Source organism: Carcharodon carcharias, chromosome 10 (genome assembly GCF_017639515.1).
Source record: "Carcharodon carcharias isolate sCarCar2 chromosome 10, sCarCar2.pri, whole genome shotgun sequence".
NCBI lineage: Eukaryota > Metazoa > Chordata > Chondrichthyes > Lamniformes > Lamnidae > Carcharodon > Carcharodon carcharias.
The window spans coordinates 40,581,084-40,601,347 of record NC_054476.1 but is presented as its reverse complement, the minus strand read 5'-3'; the positions used below and the strand labels follow the sequence as shown (position 1 = coordinate 40,601,347).

Below are 20,264 nucleotides of genomic sequence, written 5' to 3'. Positions count from 1 at the left end.
TCAAAAATCTCTGGAGGTAGACAATTCAATTCATGGTAACAGAGAGAGGGGTCAAGCATTCTTAATGACACAATGTATGCTTCAAAGCAGTGTAGAAATCAGGGGCTTGAGTGCATAATGGCACCAGGTCAGCTTATTGCTGCATAGGCATACGTGTAACTCAACAAGTGATTGTCTTAGATTGAACTACTAGTCATTGTGGCTGTAGACCGACACTATCATCACCATACTTTTAAGACAAGCAGGATTACCCGAGCTTTCACCATTGTTATTATGAAATGCCTCACAGCCCTTAACTTCACCCTTCACCTTTTGACCTTTAGTTTTCAAAATGAAGTGGACTTAGGAGCTGTCAACAAAAGTGATTAGCAGGCCATAACTCTTAGTTATGGAGTGTTGATTTGATTAGCCATTAGGTCAGACATATATTCCATAATTTGTGGGGCCTGAAAAATGTTCTACAATCAGCAATGCTACAACTAATCACTTATATCTCCTTTGACCAGAATGTTCCCTACTCAGTGGGCAGAATCTTTGCCCCGGCTCACCGAGACATAAAATGGGCATGTGTCCTGATGTCACCGTGTGTCATTCTCAGTCTGGCGGGCGTGCAGGCGCGTTGGCTGGGTGCCCGCCGAACCGTCAAAGGCCTATTAAGGCCAGTTAACATCTAACTAAAACAATAAACTGAGCTGTCCGTCCAACCTTAAGGTTGGCGGGCAGGCGAAGAGCTCAGGCGGCCTTCACATTTTTCATGGAACCTCATCCATAGGCAGGATGAGGTTTCATGAATTATTTTAAAGTTTTAGAACAATTTTAATTAAAATTAATAGACATGTCCCCGCTCATTTGACAGTTTCACATGAAGGGACATGTCCTAAATTTTTCCTTTATTAAACTTTTTAAAACTCAAACTAATCGTGCACGCGCGAAAGATCGCAGGCCCCAACTCAGGCAACCTGCTCCCCCCCTGCCGCACAAGGAGCACTGAGTGCTTCTGGGTGCGCAACACGCTGGGTGGGATTTAATTGGCCTCCCATGTAAAATGGTGGCGATTGGCTGTGTGCACGCCTGCGCACGCCCCCGCACAACCCCCCGACGGGGAGAAAATTCTCCCCAGTGTGATTCAGAATGGGAATGTACTATGTCCCTTGCATTATGTCAGACGGTTTAAGATGAAACTTCCATTGTCTTACATTATCACTAACAGTAGCTGCTGAGCGGGCTGCGGCATGCATGCTCTCACAGTTTTCTCTCTTTCCCTAAAGGAGGCAATGATTGGATCAGGATAGCCACTGTCCTTCAAGATAGCTTTGATATGCTCTATTTCTGAATCAAGCTTGCAAGGTGAGCAAATGGCTAGGGCCCTATTTACAAGATTGCTGATAAGGTCAATCTTATAGGACGTTGAGCTATACGAATCCCAACGTGTATCTTGACTGGTGAAGGTAGGCTTGTGGTAGGAGGATCTGGAGAACCCATTAACAGACTTCTCAACTAGCATGTCAAGGAAAGGGACTGAGTTAGACTGCTCCACCTCAAAAGTAAATTTGAGTGCAGATGGAGTGTATTAATGGCTGCAGATTCATCTACGTATCAGAAATATTCATGGGGTAGGATATTAAGGCTCATTATATCAAAAATGTGTTTCTTGTGGAAACTGAGGAAAATGTTAGTGAGCGCTGGACTTAGAGGATTCCACGGCTACACCATCTATTTGAGTATACATGGTATCATTAAAACTGAACTCAACTGTGCAAGTTGATAAGTTTTAAGTTCAATGAATACAGATTTGGAAAATGGTGGTGTATCTATTTTGCCATGATATAGAGACAGTCGAAATATCAATGGCTTCCTTCAGCGGCATTTACCTTTGTTAGAGAAGGAAGAGATGGGGAAATGGACAGCAGGTCAGATTACACCACTGGTCGATTCACTGCATCATGAATTAATCCATAAACTGTATACATCAATGGAATACTTCTTGTGGTTATATTTGTGAAGACGGAAAGATAAGGTTGTGCTGTCTGGTTCAAGAATCAAGCCGACAAAAACTTCATTGCCAGTTCTCATTTTCTAAATATATTCCCCCTTCCAAGAGACCCCAGAGCATATCCATATACTAGATGATTTGATGAAAAGCAGCCTCTTTTCTGCCTGGTTAATCTGTGACTGCAGGGCTGGTGCATATGGGAAGTGTTCACATTTTTGGGCTATTGGAGTGAAATCTGGAACAAAAGAAGCCTATACCAAAAGAGCCTACTTTAACTGAACCAAAATAGCAACAATATCTGAATGGAGAAGGTAATTAGAGGATGGAGAAGCACAACCTAATCAGCCATGGGTTGGGGAACATCTAGCGTTAGGATTAGAGATTTCACCCCCACTCACCCAGCATCACACTCATGCACATATTTGCACAACATACATTACATTAATGCATTTTCCACTGCACAGTGAGTAGGAATGTTAGCTCCAACCCAGGGTACCGAGTCACCTCGTAGCAGCCTAACCATTGCCCTGATGAGCACTTCTTAACACTTCTCTGATAAATATTCATGCATGGGGAAGCATCATAATGATTCCCAATCCAATACATGCATGATGTCATACTTAAACTTCCAGCAAGATTCTTACATATTAATCAGGTGTAGCAAACCTTGCCAATTCTCCAGTGTCTATTGTAGGATTAGGTTGTGGCCAAGATTGGCTAATTTAGCACAGTCCAAGGATCAAATTTGGAGCTCCGCTGGTCTTTGTAGCTCAGCTGCTCATTGGATAAACTCACTGAACCAATGGAGAAACCCCGATGAAAGCCATTTTGAACACAAAAGGCTGAGATGTTCTTCTTACTGAAAATTTTAACAGGCAAAACAGATACATAAATGGTATGATAAAGAAAGTTAACAAAGTGATAATTTGATTTGAGTCATATAAGGTGTATGTTAAAACAACTGAACATTTACTTTTTAATCACACAATTCTTAAAAAAGTAGAAACTACGGTTTGCTGTTTTTTTGTTTCAATGGTCATTACTTTCTAATTTACTCCATTCTTTTTTCCCCATTTATTAGACCAAACACTTCCTGCAGTCAAGCTGTCAGTCTTCCCCTCAGTATCAGTCAACAACTACGGAGTTCTAGCGACAAACTTCCTTCACTAGTGCCAATGCCTTATTACCCCTTCCATTATACCTCCTCACAGAAGGATGGATGAGATTGGGAATCTAGTGAAATAAGAGACCAAACTTTCACTGTGGCATCACATCCCCAAAATGTTCTGCCATCAGTCTTCAGAAATTGTTGTTTAAATAATCACATTATAGCTTTAAGAAATCTGTTAAAATCCTTTTTATTTTTATGACTTCTCCATGTAATCTTGAAGCCTCTCATAATTGCTGCTGTGCTCACTCATTGGATCAGCATAATTTGTTACAGTTTGTATGTGGAACGGAAATGTTCCTTTAAGTATTGTAGAGAGTTGGTGGGAGGGTACTTCTGAGATCCATCGTAGCATGTGACGATTACATCATTATCAGGGTGAACAAAGAAAGCCAATGACTGTCTAGATCCACACATCTTGTCATCAGACTGTGGAAGAAGGACACGATGTACCTATTAAAAAAAGAAATTATATAATATTATATACTGTAAAGTAGAATCAACTGGTTGTAGTCTTCTCAGCAACTCTAACCAAACCAGGAACAGAAAATTCCAGCTGCTGACCAACCAAAGGATGAGTTATCTTACATCATTTGTTGAGCTAAAAAGCAAAGGAATTCAACAACTTTCCAAAATGATACAGTCTGTTTGGGTATCAGTTTCTGATTTTTGGCAACCCCAAGGAATATATGGTGCATGCCTCTTTGCAACCTCTGGTATAAAAATCAGTAAAAAGAGTAATTGCTGCTTTTGTGATGTATTATTCTAAATTATTATGTACAAATGTGTTGGGAGGGAATATAAGTGTCACACTTCTGCCTATGGAAAACATACTTTGCTTTGAACATACATAAAGAGAGTTGAGAAATAACTGTCTTGGGATAAACCCATTGATAGACCCGTACTTGAAGCAGAAAATAGGTTTCACATGTAGGAAATTGGTGAATTAATCCATGTATAATTATAACTGTACATTATTCATAATATTCAATGACTGTTAATATTATTCACTGAAGTCTGTAAAGTAAGAAATATAATTTCACTATCCAATCTGAAAATTAATTGGTGAAGTTCACAGTCTTCTGTGCAGTATTTGGAAAGCGTTACTTAATAGATTAGGGTAAAATTGCACATTTTAAATCGGTGAATGATTTCATTAAATAATAAATGGTAAAATTTTACACACAAGTATTAGTTGATGCATTACCAATACAGCATGGAGAAATTTCATTCAAACATTTGGTAAAACTGTGAACTTTCGTGCGAGCATGTTAATCGATGCATTATAAATTATCTACGGAGGAATTTGAGCTCCCAAAGATTTCATCTGCATCTGCATCTGCCCGCACAAAAGTAAAAAAATAAAAATGATTGTTTTAATATCAAGTGACCATACTTTCCCAAAACAAATGGTATCTTACCGTGGATATCAATCTGTCAGATGTCCACCTCTGCAGCAGGTCGCCTATGTTGAGGAGAACAGCGTTTGGGAAGTGGGGAGCAGCAACGTACTGACCAGACTTGTGCATAACCTAAAATAAAGATGTTGTAAAGTGGTGAAATAGCACCAGCTATCACATTTAACTATCTCTTCACCCCAACCCACTCATTCCATTTTTTCTTCCACATTTATTGCTCCGCTTGAAGGTACGGATTCACTGGCAGCCCTCTGGTAACTTGCCCAAAGTGGTCACTTTTCATGCATTTAAACTTAGCAGTGAATGTTGGCACATGAGTTGACTAATTTTATTCGAGTCTAATTCTTTCATGACCTAACATCCAAGCACAGGCATTTTCCTACAGATGTCACTGGATATGATCAAGAGCAGGAAACTTTGCTGCCGTTTTTTTATCCAGTCCTCCTAGCTCATCAGTTGTACACACTAATCACCCTCAGTTAGCTCAGCATAAGCCTGAGTCTGAGATTTTGCTTATCTTTTCCTTAAAGATCAAAAGATAAAACATCCATTCACTGGGAAACAGTGCTTATCTTGGCTGCTAGTATTAATGTAATATTTCAAGAAGCCACATAGTTATGAGTCTTGCTGGTGCAACACTCCTTGCCACATTGATATCTATTTATTGTAACCAAATTCAGCGCAAGCAGAAAACAAAGAAGATTATTATAAGATAAATACTTGATGACAGGGAAATGTGCTCAAAGCATCATTTGTAAAAAATAGAATTCAGAACCGTGAAAGTACTTTAAATGTGTACACAGTAGTAAAGAACAAAGTTTGATAGTTGAGGTTTGAAAAGGTGCTTTAATAATACCATATAACATTAAACAGAAAACAATTAAGTCTGAAATCAGAGTTTTCCTTTACCTCTAACCCTCCACTCTTATCTTGGAAGAGTAAAGTGAAGGTGCCATAATCGGAATGCTCTCCACACCGGACCTGATGTCCCTTCACCGAGTATTTATGTATTGATGGATAATACAGAAGTCGAAGGGTTGTAAGATTTTGATTACCTTTAAGAGATTGACCAATAGTTTATAATGAAGATAATGAACTAATTGTTTTAATTATTTCATTCTTTCCATGTTTGTGAATAACAGATGAGGTAGCGCATGTGATGGATAAATACTAATGGATTTTCAATGGCATATCTTGAAGAAAGAACTAGAAAAAAGTATATAAGTATATTTATATTATAACAATATGAAATTATATTACATTTTATATTATAGTCACCCTTAGCCAAGATGTCCCAGTACAGCTACAACACTGGCATCTATCCAGCAATATGGAAAATTACCCAGTGGGTCCTGTCCGCAAAAAGCAGGACAAATTGAACCTGGCCAGTTAGCACCCCATCAGTCTACTCTTGAATATCAGCAAAATGATGGAAGGTGACAGTACGATCAAGTGGCGCTCACTCAGCAATAACTAGCCCACTGATGCTCAGTTTGGGTTCCGCCAGGGCCACTCAGCTCCTGACCTTATTATGGCCTTGGCCCAAAAATGGACAAAAGAGCTGAACTGGAAAGGTGAGGTGATAGTGACATTTAGGCAACATTTAATTGAGTGTGGCATCAAAGAGCCCTAGCAAAGTTGAATTAATTGGGAATCGTGGGGGAAACCCTTGGCTGGTTGGAGTCACACCTAGCATATAGGAAGATGGATGTGGTTGTTGGAGGTCAATCATCTCTCACCTGGGACATCACTGCAGGAGATCCTCAGAGTATTGCCAACCATCTTCAGCTGCTTCATCAATGACCCTTCATCCATCATAAGGTCAGAAGTGGGATGTTTGCTGATGATTGCACCATTCACAACTCCTCAGATACCGAAGCAGCCCTTGTACATATGCAGCAATGCCTGGACAATATTCAGGCTTGGACCGACACATAACATTCATGCAATAAAAGTGCCAGGCAATGACCACATCCAGCAAGAGAGAATCTAACCATCACCCCTTGACATTCAATGACCATCACTGAATCCCCTTAACAACATCCTGGGTTTAGAATTGACCAGCAATTGAACTGGGCCAGTCATATAAATATTGTGGCTACAAGAGCAGATCAGAGGCAGTGAATTCTGTGACGAGTAATCTCCCTTTGACTCTCCAAAGCTTATCCACCATCTACAAGGCACAAGTCAGGAGTGTGATGCAATACTCTCTACTTACTTGGATGAATGCAGCTCCAGCAACACTCAAGAAACTTGACACCATCCTGGACAAAGCAGCCCACCTGATTGACACACCATCCAACACCTTAAACATTCTCTCCTTCCACCACTGACGCACAGCGGCAGCAGTGTGTACCATTTACAAGATGCACTGCAGCAACTCACCAAGGCTTCTTCGACAGCACCTTCCAAATCTACGACTTCTACCATCTAGAAGGATTAGGGCAGCAGGTGCATGGGAACACCATCACCTGCAAGCTCCCCTCCAAACCACACACCATCCTGACTTGGAATTGTATCACTATTCCTTCACTGTCGCTGGGTCAACATCCTGGAACTCCCTCCCTAACAGCACTGTGGGTATGCCTTCACTACATGGGCTACAGCAGTTCAAGTAGGTAGCTCACCACAACCTTCTCAAGGGCAATTAGGGATGGGCAATAAATGCTGGCCTAGTCAGTGAGCCCACATCCCATGAATGAAGAAATAAAAAAACTCACTTGTTGCACAAATTAGGAATAGAATTAGGTAACATTTTAAAGTTTGTGCTCATTCAGTGCTCATACATTGTTGCTATTCTTACCTTCAGACAGGCGTATGTGTAGATCTACTTAAAAATTAAATGCCACTATCAGGTAGGTCAAGCCCTCACTGTGTATTGGCATTCTCAACATGGGCTGATTTTAAGCAGCTAAGTTGCAGTGGGAGTTAAAAACTAACCTGCTGCTTCATCTGAGATATTTTAGATCCTGGGTCTCATTTAAATCCCACCAATCAACCTCCCACATGTTTCAGGCAGCATGTGGTGGAAAGTCACATGGCCTGGATGTCAGCTGCTGAAAGCAGGATCCTGGAGGATCCATTGATTGGGTTGGGTGGACGTCTAAGCTTTCCTCCTGGCCCCACAATGAAAGTAAAAAATGTTAAATACCTTAACTTTTAGGAGCTCTTCTGTCTCTCTGGGTCTTCTTCATCTGGTGGTAAAGTCATTGTGGCCTACCTCAGGCTGCCAAGTTAAAACTGCAGTCATGGCTGACACACATGGGTCTGACATGCATATCTACAAAGTGAGCAGACTGGCTTTACGTGGGTTTTCTTGCTGTCTGCTCAGCTGAGCAAATTTGTGAAAGTTCAGGTCTCGGAAGCACCAAATCTGGGTGATTTCAACTAACCGATTTCTGCTGGACTGATAAAACCACCTGTAACTCAGTTTCATTTCAGTCTAGGCCTATCTCATATATCAGGCTTGTTGTAATCTAATGCTGACACAGGGCTCTGAGATTCACTTTGCTCAGAATTATTTGGGAAATAGTGACTGAGCTGCGTGTGGGAGCCTTAGTGTAGTCACAGAATAATGTTCTGATGGAGAAAAGATCTATCACAGCTGCTAGTTGCAATTTTTTTTTCGTTACCTGTTTTTTTGCTCTTTCATGGGAGGTGGGCCTCACTGGCTAGGCCAGCATTTTTATTGCCCATCCCTAAGATGGGATTGGTGAGGGGACATCAAATAGATGGAAGGGTTAGTTACGTAATGTGATTTTTTTCAAACCATTAATAAGCAAAAAGAAAATGACAGTCCATATTTTCCTTTTAAATAATTACAAAAGCTTTCATAATTTGAATCTTACATTTAGACACATTATGTTAGACACCATCCAACAAAATATCTTAAGTGAAGGGTTAACTTTGCCCTCAGTGTCCTCAGGGTGAGTTTACTGATCTTTCTATTGGAACATCAACCGCTTGCCTGGAGTTTGTAAGATCTTTAAATCCAGAAGAGATCAACCATATGTCACTACTTATGAAACAGGTACTTACTGTCCATCTTTTTGTGCTTGTTGATAAAGAAGTCAATCTCGAGACCCAGGCCCAGTGCAATCACTTTCAGAATTCGGACCGACAGCTGCTCACAGGCTTTGAAGAATGATTCTATACATTCCCTAAATTCATTGATAGAAGGCCATTTCTAAAGAAGTGGAAACAGCAGAACTATGATCAGTTTTTTTTACTGCAATAACAAAAATGTCAGTATTTTTTTTACTTGACTGTGAAAATAATTTAAATCTTTCATGCCACTGTTCAGTTAGTGGCTGGAGTGCTGGTTGATAGTTAGTGAATAGTGGGAGAGGTCACACATGGCTGTCAAAGGATTTGCAAAGAAATTGGCTGCAAAATCTAATGGCAGACAGTGAAGTATTCATTCTGGCAACAGAAAATAGATAAACTAATAATGCTCTTCCTTAGCCACTGGAGGTGGATAAATCTTGTGTTTGCATAATCATTATTTCTTGTAATTCTCACACTTTTTCTATCATAGTTAAACACTTGTATTACATTTATCTGTAACTGCTGTTCAGCCTGCTCTTTGAAGCTTCAGGCCTTGGACCTTCACTTCTTTATTTCTTACCCCTGCTTAAGCCTCAGCCACTGTGGTCGTCACTGGCCATCCCCTTCCCACTGTTTCTCACAACCTAAAGACGAGCAATATTTTAAAGCATTTAAAGTACTCCAGTCTATTAATAGCATTAGCTTGCAAACATGTTTTAGCTGAAAGACCCCTTTTCAAGGGATTAGTTATTACTGACCCATCATCTGAATTATAATATTATAAACTCCCTGCTTATTAACATTTCTGAACATGAAGCCTACCAGTGCCCTTTAAAAGACACTTGCGTGAACTTTTGCCAGGGCTGTCTGATATAGTAAACATTGATGGGATTGATGATATGAAAGCTTTAATCTTCCCTTCAGCTGAAATGTAACCCTACAGATTCAGCAAAATGTCTGTTGAATATTTCACCGTAAGACACCCTGCTCTTCCTGGCATGAAAACAGCGGCACCATATTAGGTATGACACCCCCACTGCCTGCCTATTGACTGCTCAGCTGTCTGTGCTTGTGGGCTTGTTCCCTCCCCTTCACCCCCATACCACTCCCCCTCTGTTTACTCACCTGCCTGTGCTGGAACCACCTGCGACCTTTCTGCCATCAAGGACCTTGGGTTTATTCTGGAGCCAGTTACAGGCCCAGCTGCTGTACTCAGTAACAATGCTTGGCTTGTCATCACTCCAGAGCCCTGGACAAGTGTGACATTCCCTGAAAATTCATGTCCGGACCATCTGGGGCATCCACTCTCCTCTTGCTACCTCCTCATTCAGTCAGAGGCCCTATTAATCAATTATGCATCTGCTCCTAGATCTGCCTTGACCCCATCTGGCATTTTCTCACCAGTGCCTCACCATGCATGTGTACCAGGACCCTTGGCCTGACGTTGAACTTTCTGGTGCACAAGCTCTTGGCCACACTGCTCAGATAGATGAAGGTAATCAAAATAATTGTCATCAGCATGAATTTGACCAGCACCATTGCAGCACTGGCCACATTCATCTTAATTTGCGGATCCCCTGGAAAGTCTCGATGGACCGTTGGGGTCTGTGGTTTATATCACATACAAAGTAGTTTCCAAGCTTAAGTCGTTTAGAACTGGTTTCAGGTTTAGACGGATGGTGGGTGGGAAAGAGTTGATGAGGTAAGAGAAGAAAGGAGAAGAGTGGTAATAGGTAATGAAGGAGTGAATGGTAGTGGAGTGAAGATGAGAGGATGGAGTGAGGAGGAGGAGAGGCAATAGGATATTGAGGTCAATAACTGGTGGGAAGGGAAAAAGGAAGCAGTAAGAAGATGATGAATATAAGAGATATCAAATTGGTGAAAATTTATGGTGAGTAGAAGAAGAGGCTCCAGAGGTGATGAGAGCAAGAGTTAGAAGTTAGCATAGGGATCAGGAATGGAGAGATGGCACAATGGGAAAGGGAGGAAAAATGGGAGGGTGTGGAGCAAGGGCTAGTGAGAACAGATAGGAGAAGCACTGAGATTGAGAAAATGGGAGAAAGCATGAGGGATGGGGGGAGGAGGAGACAATAGGAAGCTAAGAGAGAGTGAAGACAACAGAGGAACAGAATATAAATGCTGTGAGGAAATAGTAGGAATGTAAAGGGATGAGAGATCAATGCTGTAAACACAGCAGGCCAACCATGGGGCAAATGGAATAGCTTTTTGTGTTGCCCTGCAATTAGGCTAGATTTTTACCCATTTGAAGGACTGTGGCTGTGAAGAGGGGGAAAGAGAACTACTGAACCAGGAGTATTCTCAACCTCAGCCTGGATTCTGCTCATCAGCAGATGTAAGGCTCACCTGTGGTCTTGACCTCAATTTCTGAAGACCCCATCCTGTCTTCATGCCCAAGGGGGCAGGTTAAGGCCACATACATCAAGCAGAAACTTGGACTGGCACTTCACCTGAGCTAGTCTAATGAGTGATTGGCTAAATGTCCCCTCAATCCTACTATCTTATTAGGTCCAATTTACAATATACAGTTCAAGAGCAACCATAGTTGGAACTTCTTAGATCTTACAGCAAGTGAAGATAATGTTGACACATTAAAAGCTTCCTTCAGGTCCCCTGGCTGTGTAGGATTTAAGCTGTGAAGAACAAACATATTTATATTATACAAAGATAATGCGAAATTCTACTCATAATTAGCTTGTCTGGAACAAGAAAAAGTCACTTGGTGTACCAAGTTTGTTTCTTCCACAGATCATATACAACCATCTTAGCATGGAATGGACCCCACCTAGGGAATTATCTGAATGAAAATTCTTCTTTAATCTTCTGTAGCAACATTCAGTCAAAATTTGACTATGCATATCTATCTGGGAATTGTCACCACTAACTGTTAGAAAGAAAACATGACCAGTCCTAGACTTACCTATCTAAACAATTAATAAAATGACCAAACAATTAATCATGATCTTCAGGTTGTTATGATCCTGTTAGCAGCTGGTAATGTTTAAGGAAGAAATCCAAACACCCAGCATGACCAGGACTGGTCATGTTTTCTTACTAATAATTAGTGGTGACAATTACACCACAAGATTTCATGTTTTTAAACAAAAATAAACTTTTATTGTATAAATGAAGAGACATTAAATGAAATGTTCACCACTAAATTAACACTGTAGCTTATAAAGACTTATGCTATAAATTTAGTTCTACTTTTCACTTCCCCCCACCCCACTCCAAGAGTTCCCTTATATGTTATATGAATCTTGAAGGTTCATCCAGTTCTTCCCTGGGGCCAAGTCAAAGGTATATTACAGCTCTCCTGAATCTACTTTACTTCACCTTCAGCTATTCTACAAGGTACGTGGGGTAGAAATTTTTGCTTGGCGGGTGGGCGTGCGCCCGACCCACTTGAGCGTGAAATAATGTGTGTTGACATTGGACGAGCGTGCGACGTCAACACACAGTCATGCGATAGTTCGGTCAGCAGGCATGTGCCGAAGCAGGCAGCGTGCCTGCCAACAATTAAAAGGCCTGTTAGGGCCATTAAGTTATCAATTAAATTAAAATTTTCACTGCCCAACCAACCTAACGGGCAGAATGAGGTTTCCAAAAGCAAATAAAAATAAAATTAAAACTTTAATTTTTCTTTAATAAGATGTCCCTGTTCATGTGACAGAGTCAAATGAGGGGACATGTTTTATTACGTTTTTATTAAAAAAAATTTTTTTTATATCTCTTCATCTCCCTGAGGCACGGGGCTGCTTCAGGAAGATTATGCAGCACTCACTCTCGTGCATGTGTGAAGTTTGTGCTTGGCTGGCTCGCACTCCCCCCTTGCCTCCCACACATGCAGCACTCAGCGCTGCCGCTCACGCTTTACGCTGGGCGGGCCTTAATTGGCCCACCAACGTGAAATCGTGGGCAGTGGTCAGCTTTCCGACCGCCCTTGCCCGCACCTGCTGAGCACCGCTGCCAAACTCTGCCCACGATTTCATGGGGGTCCTTCTATGAGGTTTTGGTTAAATTATCCTCCAACATTCCTTTAAAATGTCACGCCTCTAGGATTCCGCAGCTCAGGCACTGGCCTACCTGTGACTTCTGCAGAGTGGCTTAAAACATCAGAAAACATCCTTGGTTTCCAACAGCCCAATGCTATAGATTCAAATAGCAACAAAGCTGATTACTACCAGAACTCCAAGTGCAACAAGGTTAATTGCCTTTCACAGAGAGGATTACAGTAGATTCCTTCCTTTCGCTTCCAGCTCAACAAATCTTCCAGTTGTTTTTGCCCTTACTGACTTTGTCTTATATTGGATACTGGCTCTTAAATGCAGGGTGCGTCATTGACATTAAGTCCAGCATTTACTCTATTTCAGGTGTAGGGCTGGTTTTATCCCTTGATTTCCAAGGAATTATAAGCTGAATGAAACCCAAAGCTGACACACTCAGCTGTCTCAAAACATTAACTCAGTTTCTCTCTCCACAGATGCTTCCAGGCCTGTTGAGATTTTCCATCGTTTTCTGTTTTTATTTGCTGTAATGGTATCAAAGATGAGGGCCTTTAATAACATGGAGAGACTGGAGAAACTGGGATGGTTCTCCTTAAAGCATTGAAGGTTAAGGGGAACTTAAATGGGATGTTCAAAATGGAGGCATTTTGATAGAATAAATAGGGAAAAGCTGGTTTTACTGACAGGAGAATTAGTAACCAGAGGACAAAGATAAAGCTAATTCACAAAAGAACCAGAAAAGAGATGAATAAAATAAATATGCAGCAAGTTGTTATGATCTGGAATTACATTTTGAACATGTTTTGCATCTCTGATATGGTTACATTGGTGTCTCACTAGGTTTTAATCATCAATTTCTTTCTGTTCTGTGTTTTTTCTGTCTTGTTACCCCTAATATTTTTTGAAATATGACATAAATCTCTCTGGAGTAGGAGAGATGTAACATGGAAAACGAAAAAGACAGTGTTTGCAGGTGACCCTTCTTTACAATGCTTCAAGCAGGAACATTAAGGAGGCAGAGAAGCAGGAATCTTTTGGATATATTGTACTGTGAGGACATTGGGTACCAATTAGGAACATGATAAAGAAAACTGGAACAGTGACAAGGTGCTAGTTGCTTACGGCAACATATATGAGAAAATGTTTCAATGGGCTGGGAACTTATGCAATTCCCCCAGGAGATAAAAACAAAAAAACTGCGGATGCTGGAAATCCAAAACAAAAACAGAATTACCTGGAAAAATTCAGCAGGTCTGGCAGCATCGGCGGAGAAGAAAAGAGTTGACGTTTCGAGACCTCATGACCCTTCGACAGAACTTGAGTTCGAGTCCAAGAAAGAGTTAAAATATAAGCTGGTTTAAGGTGTGTGTGGGGGGGCGGAGAGAGAGAGAGAGAAGTGGTGGGGGTTGGTGTGGTTGTAGGGACAAACAAGCAGTGATAGAAGCAGATCATCAAAAGATGTCACCAACAATAGAACAAAAGAACACATAGGTGTTAAAGTTGGTGATATTATCTAAGCGAATGGGCTAATTGAGAATGGATGGTAGGGCACTCAAGGTATAGCTCTAGTGGGGGTGGGGAGAGCATAAAAGATTTTAAAATATTTAAAAATAATGGAAATAGGTGGGAAAAGAAAAATCTATATAATTTATTGGAAAAAAACAAAAGGAAGGGGGAAACAGAAAGGGGGTGGGAATGGAGGAGGGAGCTCAAGACCTAAAGTTGTTGAATTCAATATTCAGTCCGGAAGGCTGTAAAGTGCCTAGTCGGAAGATGTGGTGTTGTTCCCCCAGTTTGCGTTGGGCTTCACTGGAACAATGCAGGAAGCCAAGGACAGACATGTGGGCAAGAGAGCAGGGTGGAGTGTTAAAATGGCAAGCGACAGGGAGGTTTGGGTCATTCTTGCGGACAGACCGCAGGTGTTCTGCAAAGCGGTCGCCCAGTTTACATTTGGTCTCTCCAATGTAGAGGAGACCACATTGGGAGCAACGAATGCAGTAGACTAAGTTGGGGGAAATGCAAGTGAAATGCTGCTTCACTTGAAAGGAGTGTTTGGGCCCTTGGACGGTGAGGAGAGAGGAAGTGAAGGGGCAGGTGTTGCATATTTTGCATGGGAATGGGGTGGTGCCATAGGAGGGGGTTGAGGAGTAGGGGGTGATGGAGGAGTGAACCAGGGTGTCCCGGAGGGAGCGATCCCTATGGAATGCCGATAGGGGGGGTGAAGGGAAGATGTGTTTGGTGGTGGCATCATGCTGGAGTTGGCGGAAATGGCGGAGGATGATCCTTTGAATGCAGAGGCTGGTGGGGTGATAAGTGAGGACAAGGGGGACCCTATAATGTTTCTGGGAGGGAGGAGAAGGCATGAGGGCGGATGCGCGGGAGATGGGCTGGACACGGTTGAGGGCCCTGACAACGACCATGGGTGGAAAACCTCGGTTAAGGAAGAAGGAGGACATGTCAGAGGAACTGTTTTTGAAGGTAGCATCATCGGAACATATGCGACGGAGGTGAAGGAACTGAGAGAATGGGATGGAGTCCTTACAGGAAACGGGGTGTGAGGAGCTGTAGTCGAGGTAGCTGTGGGAGTCGGTGGGTTTGTAATGGATATTGGTGGACAGTCTATCGCCAGAGATTGAGACAGAGAGGTCAAGGAAGGGAAGGGAAGTGTCAGAGATGCACCACGTGAAAATGATGGAGGGGTGGAGATTGGAAGCAAAATTAATAAATTTTTCCAAGTCCCGACGAGAGCATGAAGTGGCACCGAAGTAATCATCAATGTACCGGAGAAAAAGTTGTGGAAGGGGGCCGGAGTAGGACTGGAACAAGGAATGTTCCACATACCCCATAAAGAGACAGGCATAGCTGGGGCCCATGTGGGTACCCATAACCACACCTTTTATTTGGAGGAAGTGAGAGGAGTTGAAAGAGAAATTGTTCAGTGTGAGAACAAGTTCAGCCAGACGGAGGAGAGTAGTGGTGGATGGGAATTGTTCGAGGAAGAAGCTAAGGGCCCTCAGACCATCCTGATGGGGGATGGAGGTGTTGAGGGAATGGACGTCCATGGTGAAGAGGAAGCGGTTGGGGCCAGGGAACTAGAAATTGTTGATGTGACGTAACGTGTCAGAGGAATCACGGATGTATGTGGGAAGGGACTGGACAAGGGGAGAGAGAAGGGAGTCAAGATAACGAGAAATGAGTTCTGTGGGGCAGGAGCAAACTGAGACGATCGGTCTACCGGGGCAGTTCTGTTTGTGGATTTTGGGTAGGAGATAATGGGAAGGCTCCTATTTAGGAAGTAATTACATAGAGATGCTGGGACTGTCGATATGAGTACCTGAATAAAAGAGAGACATTAATTTGGTAGTTGCAAGGGTCAACAGGAGGGAGAGCATAATGTGGATATCTTGTGACATGTATGGCAGTCTGATTACTGACTGACTAATTTACAATCTCTAACAGGATCCTTTTCATATAAAGATTTCCAGTGGAAAGAAACAGCTCAATTTTATGTCCAAATAGTGGAAATGTGCTCTTGAGATTCAGTTAGCGCTTATAATTTGCTTGCAAATTGTTCCTTCAGTTGATGATGTTATCAAACCTCTAAAGCATCAAAGGGCCATATAACACAGAAATATATTATTGTTGAATAGTTGAACTGTCACTATTTACTGATGTTATTACACAAAAGAATAAAAACATGAACACAAATTCATAAAGTATGTATTCACATGTTAAAGAGCACTATTAGTAAATATATCAAAACATTAAAATGGATACACACTTTTTGATCTTTGATTCATGTTTTTGAGGTACACAAACCTGACTGCCGATATGAGTACGTGGAAGGAGATTCAATAAATCCAACAGGAAAGTTACTCTCACTGACATAGTTCCTCTCTTAGCTGCTTTGCCAAGCATCAACCAATTCCAAAACTTCCCTCAACTTTTGGAAACCATATGAATAATTTATATCTCTAATGAAGTTTTACCAACAGCTTTCCCAGAATAGCTTGCTTTCATCTTCCTTTTATGGAGATAATGTTAGACACCTGGCTCCATCCAGAGGTCCAGAAATGGGGCCTCTATTGTTCAAATATTTACACGTCTTCCACTGACCTTGGAAGATAAACATAGGGTAGCTTTTAACTAATTCCCGGCTTGTTTGAATTGCATTCGCTTCAGCTATATTACCAGTTTCTCAACAGGATTTTCCATTTATCTTACACTTAACACTTTAACTGCCAACCTAAAAGTTATATTCTAAAATATATGAATTATGAACAACAATATCCTTTGGTTTATTAATATTTTTCTATCAAAACCTCATGATCATAATGTAAAGTAAGCTTTGGGTATCCGGCACAGCATGGCACCATTGAACCATACGGAACAGAACAAGGTCATTTGGCCATTGTGCCTGTGCTGGATCCTTGTACGAGCCATCCAATTAGTCTCACCCCTCTGCTCTTTCCTCATAGCTCTCCAATTTTTCTTTTCCCAAGTATTTATCCAGGTTCTTTTGGAGAGTTACTATTGAATTTGCTTCCACCACCATTTCAGGCAATGCAATTCAGATCATAACAACTCACTCCATATTTTTAAAAATTCATCTCTTTTCTGGTTCTTTTGTGAATTAGCTTGATCTTTTCCTCTGGTTAGAAGAGCCATATTGTCCACTGGAAGAAGAATTATATTGGACTCATTATGTTAACTCTGTTTCTTTCTCCATAGATGCTGCCAGATCTGCTGAGCTTTTCCAGCATTTTTATGTCAGATTGCCAGCATCGGCAGTATTTTGCTTTTACTTTACCATTATAGTTAAACTCCCCTCATTGTGCCCATCTCAGTTGACACCTAACCAATGATTTATAAAGTTTTGCATAATTCTCTTGCTTTTGCATTTTATGCCTCTATTTCTACTCTTCTGTATTCATTGTTATAGAAAATAATTCTGCTTCAAGTAGTCTTCAGACTTTTATACCTTTCCATCTCTGCTGCAACCCAGCCATGATTTAGAATTTCAGAGTCCACTGAGCGGGCGTACCGGTGCTTAATGTCACTTGGAAGTATGAAGAACTTCTTGCAGATGTCTATCACGTCAAATACCTAAGGCACAATTACATTTTGAACATGTTTTGCATCTTTGATATGGTTATATTGGTGTCTCACTAAGCTTTAAGCATCAGTTTCTTTCTGCCTTTGTGTTTTTTCTGTCTTGTTACCCCTAACCTTTTTTGAAAGATGACAGAAATCACTCTGGAGTAGAAGAGATGTAAGATGGAAAATGAAAAGGACACTGTTTGCAGGTGATCCCTCTTTAGGATGCTTCAAGCAGGAACTTTATGGAGGCAGAAGAAGAAAATATTTTGGATATATTGTACTGTGAGGGCATTGGGTAACAATTAGGAACATGATAAAGAAAAACTGGAACAATGACAAGGTGCTAGTTGCTTACAGCAACATATATGAGGAGATATTTCAATGGGCTGGGAACTTATGCAATTCCCCCAGGAGATGATGGGAAGGCTCCTTGTTAGGAAATAATTACATAGAGATGCTGGGACTGTTGATATGAGTACCTGAATGAAAGGGAGACATTAAAAGTTGCAAGGGTCAACAGGAGGGAGAGCATAATGTGGATATCTTGTGACATGTACGGCAGTCTGATTACTGACTGAATAATTTACAATCTCTAACAGGATCCTTTTCATATAAAGGTTTTCAATGGAAAGAAAGAGGTCAATTATATGTTCAAATAGTGGAAATGTGCTCTCAGGATTCAGTTAGCACTTATAATTGCTTGCAAATTGTTCCTTCAGTTGATGATGTTATCAAACCTCTAAAGCATCAAAGGGCCATATAACACAGAAATGTATTATTGTTGAATATTTGAACTGTCACTATTTACTGACATCATTACACAAAAGAATGAAAACATAAACACAAATTCATAAAGTATGCATTCACATGTTAATGAGCACTATTAGTAAATATATCAAAACATTAAAATGGATACACACTTTTTGATCTTCAATCCCAGTGTTTTTGAGGTACACAAACCCGAGGTCACTGAAGGCGCGTACGATCTCTGTGGACAATCGTGCCATTTCAATGGCTGAAGGCTCAGCTTTTCCTAAGCCAAATGAGCCAAAGTCAACCACTTCAATGCTCATCTTATTCCAAGGATCCTGGCTTTTTAAGAGCTTTTAGTAGATAAAGGTAGAACAAAATGATTTAAAGAGAAATGCTGAAAACTCCCTCCTTCTTCCCTTCCCTTCCCCCTCTTTCCCCATCATTTCCCCCTCCACTACCTCTTTGTTCCCTTCTGCCCCATCCTCTCCCTCATCCTAATCTTATTTCCCTCTTATCCCCCTTCTTCCTCTTTTCCTTCCTCTCCACCTCCACTCCCCTATATTACCTGAGAAAGAATATAAAGAGAAGCATATACAAAGAGAAATAATGGGGAAAGCAGCAATAGGCAGCAGAAGAGAAGAGAGAATAAAAAAAACAGCAACACGAAGACAGATAAATAAAAATGCAGGAGACAGAATAGAAAAAAATGAAAAAGACATAAAGTGGAGAAAGAACATCAAAGGTCAAGAAACATAAGGAAAGAAGGAAGCAAAAGATGGGACAAAGAAAAGCAGAAGAGAGAGGGAGAGAGAAAAAGAAACCATGTAGCCAGAAATTTATCACTGGCAATGGAAAAGCAGGTTAATTACATTTAGGACTGAACTTTCCAGCAGGTATAGGGAACTCAAGTGAGTCCAAAGCACAAGATCCCGGCAGCATATCCACCAATGCAACTTTATGTTAGGTAGCCACCTCTGTATTCACAATCCATTAAAGAAGGTGGGTGGAACAGGGATACAGGGGGCTCAATGAGAGGGCTTGCATAGACTCACTGGTTGGCAGCACCACTGGGATAAAGGCAGAGCTGAAGATGTCTCAAAATGGAGGTGCTCTGGAAGGTTGCAAAAGGCTCCATAACAAAGAAGGTCCAGAACTATTGGGGCACTTAGTGGGAAGGGGGAACCGTACCATAAGAATGGCTGTTTCAGCCTTGTGGCTCTGGGACCTTGTGGCTTGAAGAGCTGGCTCTGATAGCCTGAACTCTGATCTCCTGACCTGAGGCCACGTCTAAGTTGTTGCCAAACTCTGGACACAGTGGGTGGCCCGTCAGATGCTGGGAAAGTTCCATTGATATTGGAAAATGATTCTTAAGTGGAACTTTAATTAGGTTGATTGACTGTTTGCCTCCAGCCCAGCCTTGAAACTTGCCTGGTGGTGGGAGAGCCTTGGGAAGCCATCCTGACAGGCTCTTCTACTACTTTATTGGCCCCCTGACTCCAAAGCCACCACCAAGGGAGTTTAGATCTTAATAGTAAAGTATTTGAACTGTTAGCAATTCATAATGAAATTTGTAACAAAAGGTTGAAACTATTTTAAAATAACTTCTCGGTTTTTAGTTGACTTACCTGTTTCTCGTACTGCTTCAAAGGTTTGCCCTTCACTGTGGTCACAACTGAAATGATCAGAAGGTAAATACTGCTGTGCAAATGAATAAACATTAGTCCACATCAGACCTGGACTGAATCAATAACATGACCCAA

The 20,264-nt window shown here is 41.3% G+C and overlaps 1 protein-coding gene across 1 annotated transcript; it reads right to left on the bottom strand.

The window, feature by feature from the left end:
• Window positions 1–3,431: 3,431 nt before the first annotated feature.
• LOC121282819 (2-oxoglutarate-dependent dioxygenase htyE-like) lies at window positions 3,432–18,824 on the bottom strand. The gene is made up of 7 exons (XM_041196634.1): window positions 18,672–18,824; window positions 17,633–17,757; window positions 11,211–11,277; window positions 8,618–8,765; window positions 5,489–5,634; window positions 4,583–4,693; window positions 3,432–3,614 (listed from the first exon to the last, which is right to left on the bottom strand). The coding sequence occupies exons 1-7, from the start codon at window positions 18,822–18,824 to the stop codon at window positions 3,432–3,434; spliced, it is 933 nt and encodes a 310-aa protein (XP_041052568.1).
• Window positions 18,825–20,264: the final 1,440 nt, after the last annotated feature.

What these genes read in the sequence shown, in the direction of transcription:
- LOC121282819 (XM_041196634.1), bottom strand. Translation starts at nt 18,824, where the DNA reads ATGAGCATTGAAGTGGTTGACTTTGGCTCATTTGGCTTAGGAAAAGCT. An exon ending in CTGGGATTGAAGATCAAAAA is followed by an intron (nt 17,758 to 18,671) that starts GTGTGTATCCAT and finishes ATTGTGCCTTAG; the next exon opens with GTATTTGACGTGATAGACAT. An exon ending in GTTGCAGCAGAGATGGAAAG is followed by an intron (nt 11,278 to 17,632) that starts GTATAAAAGTCT and finishes TGTTCTTCACAG; the next exon opens with CTTAAATCCTACACAGCCAG.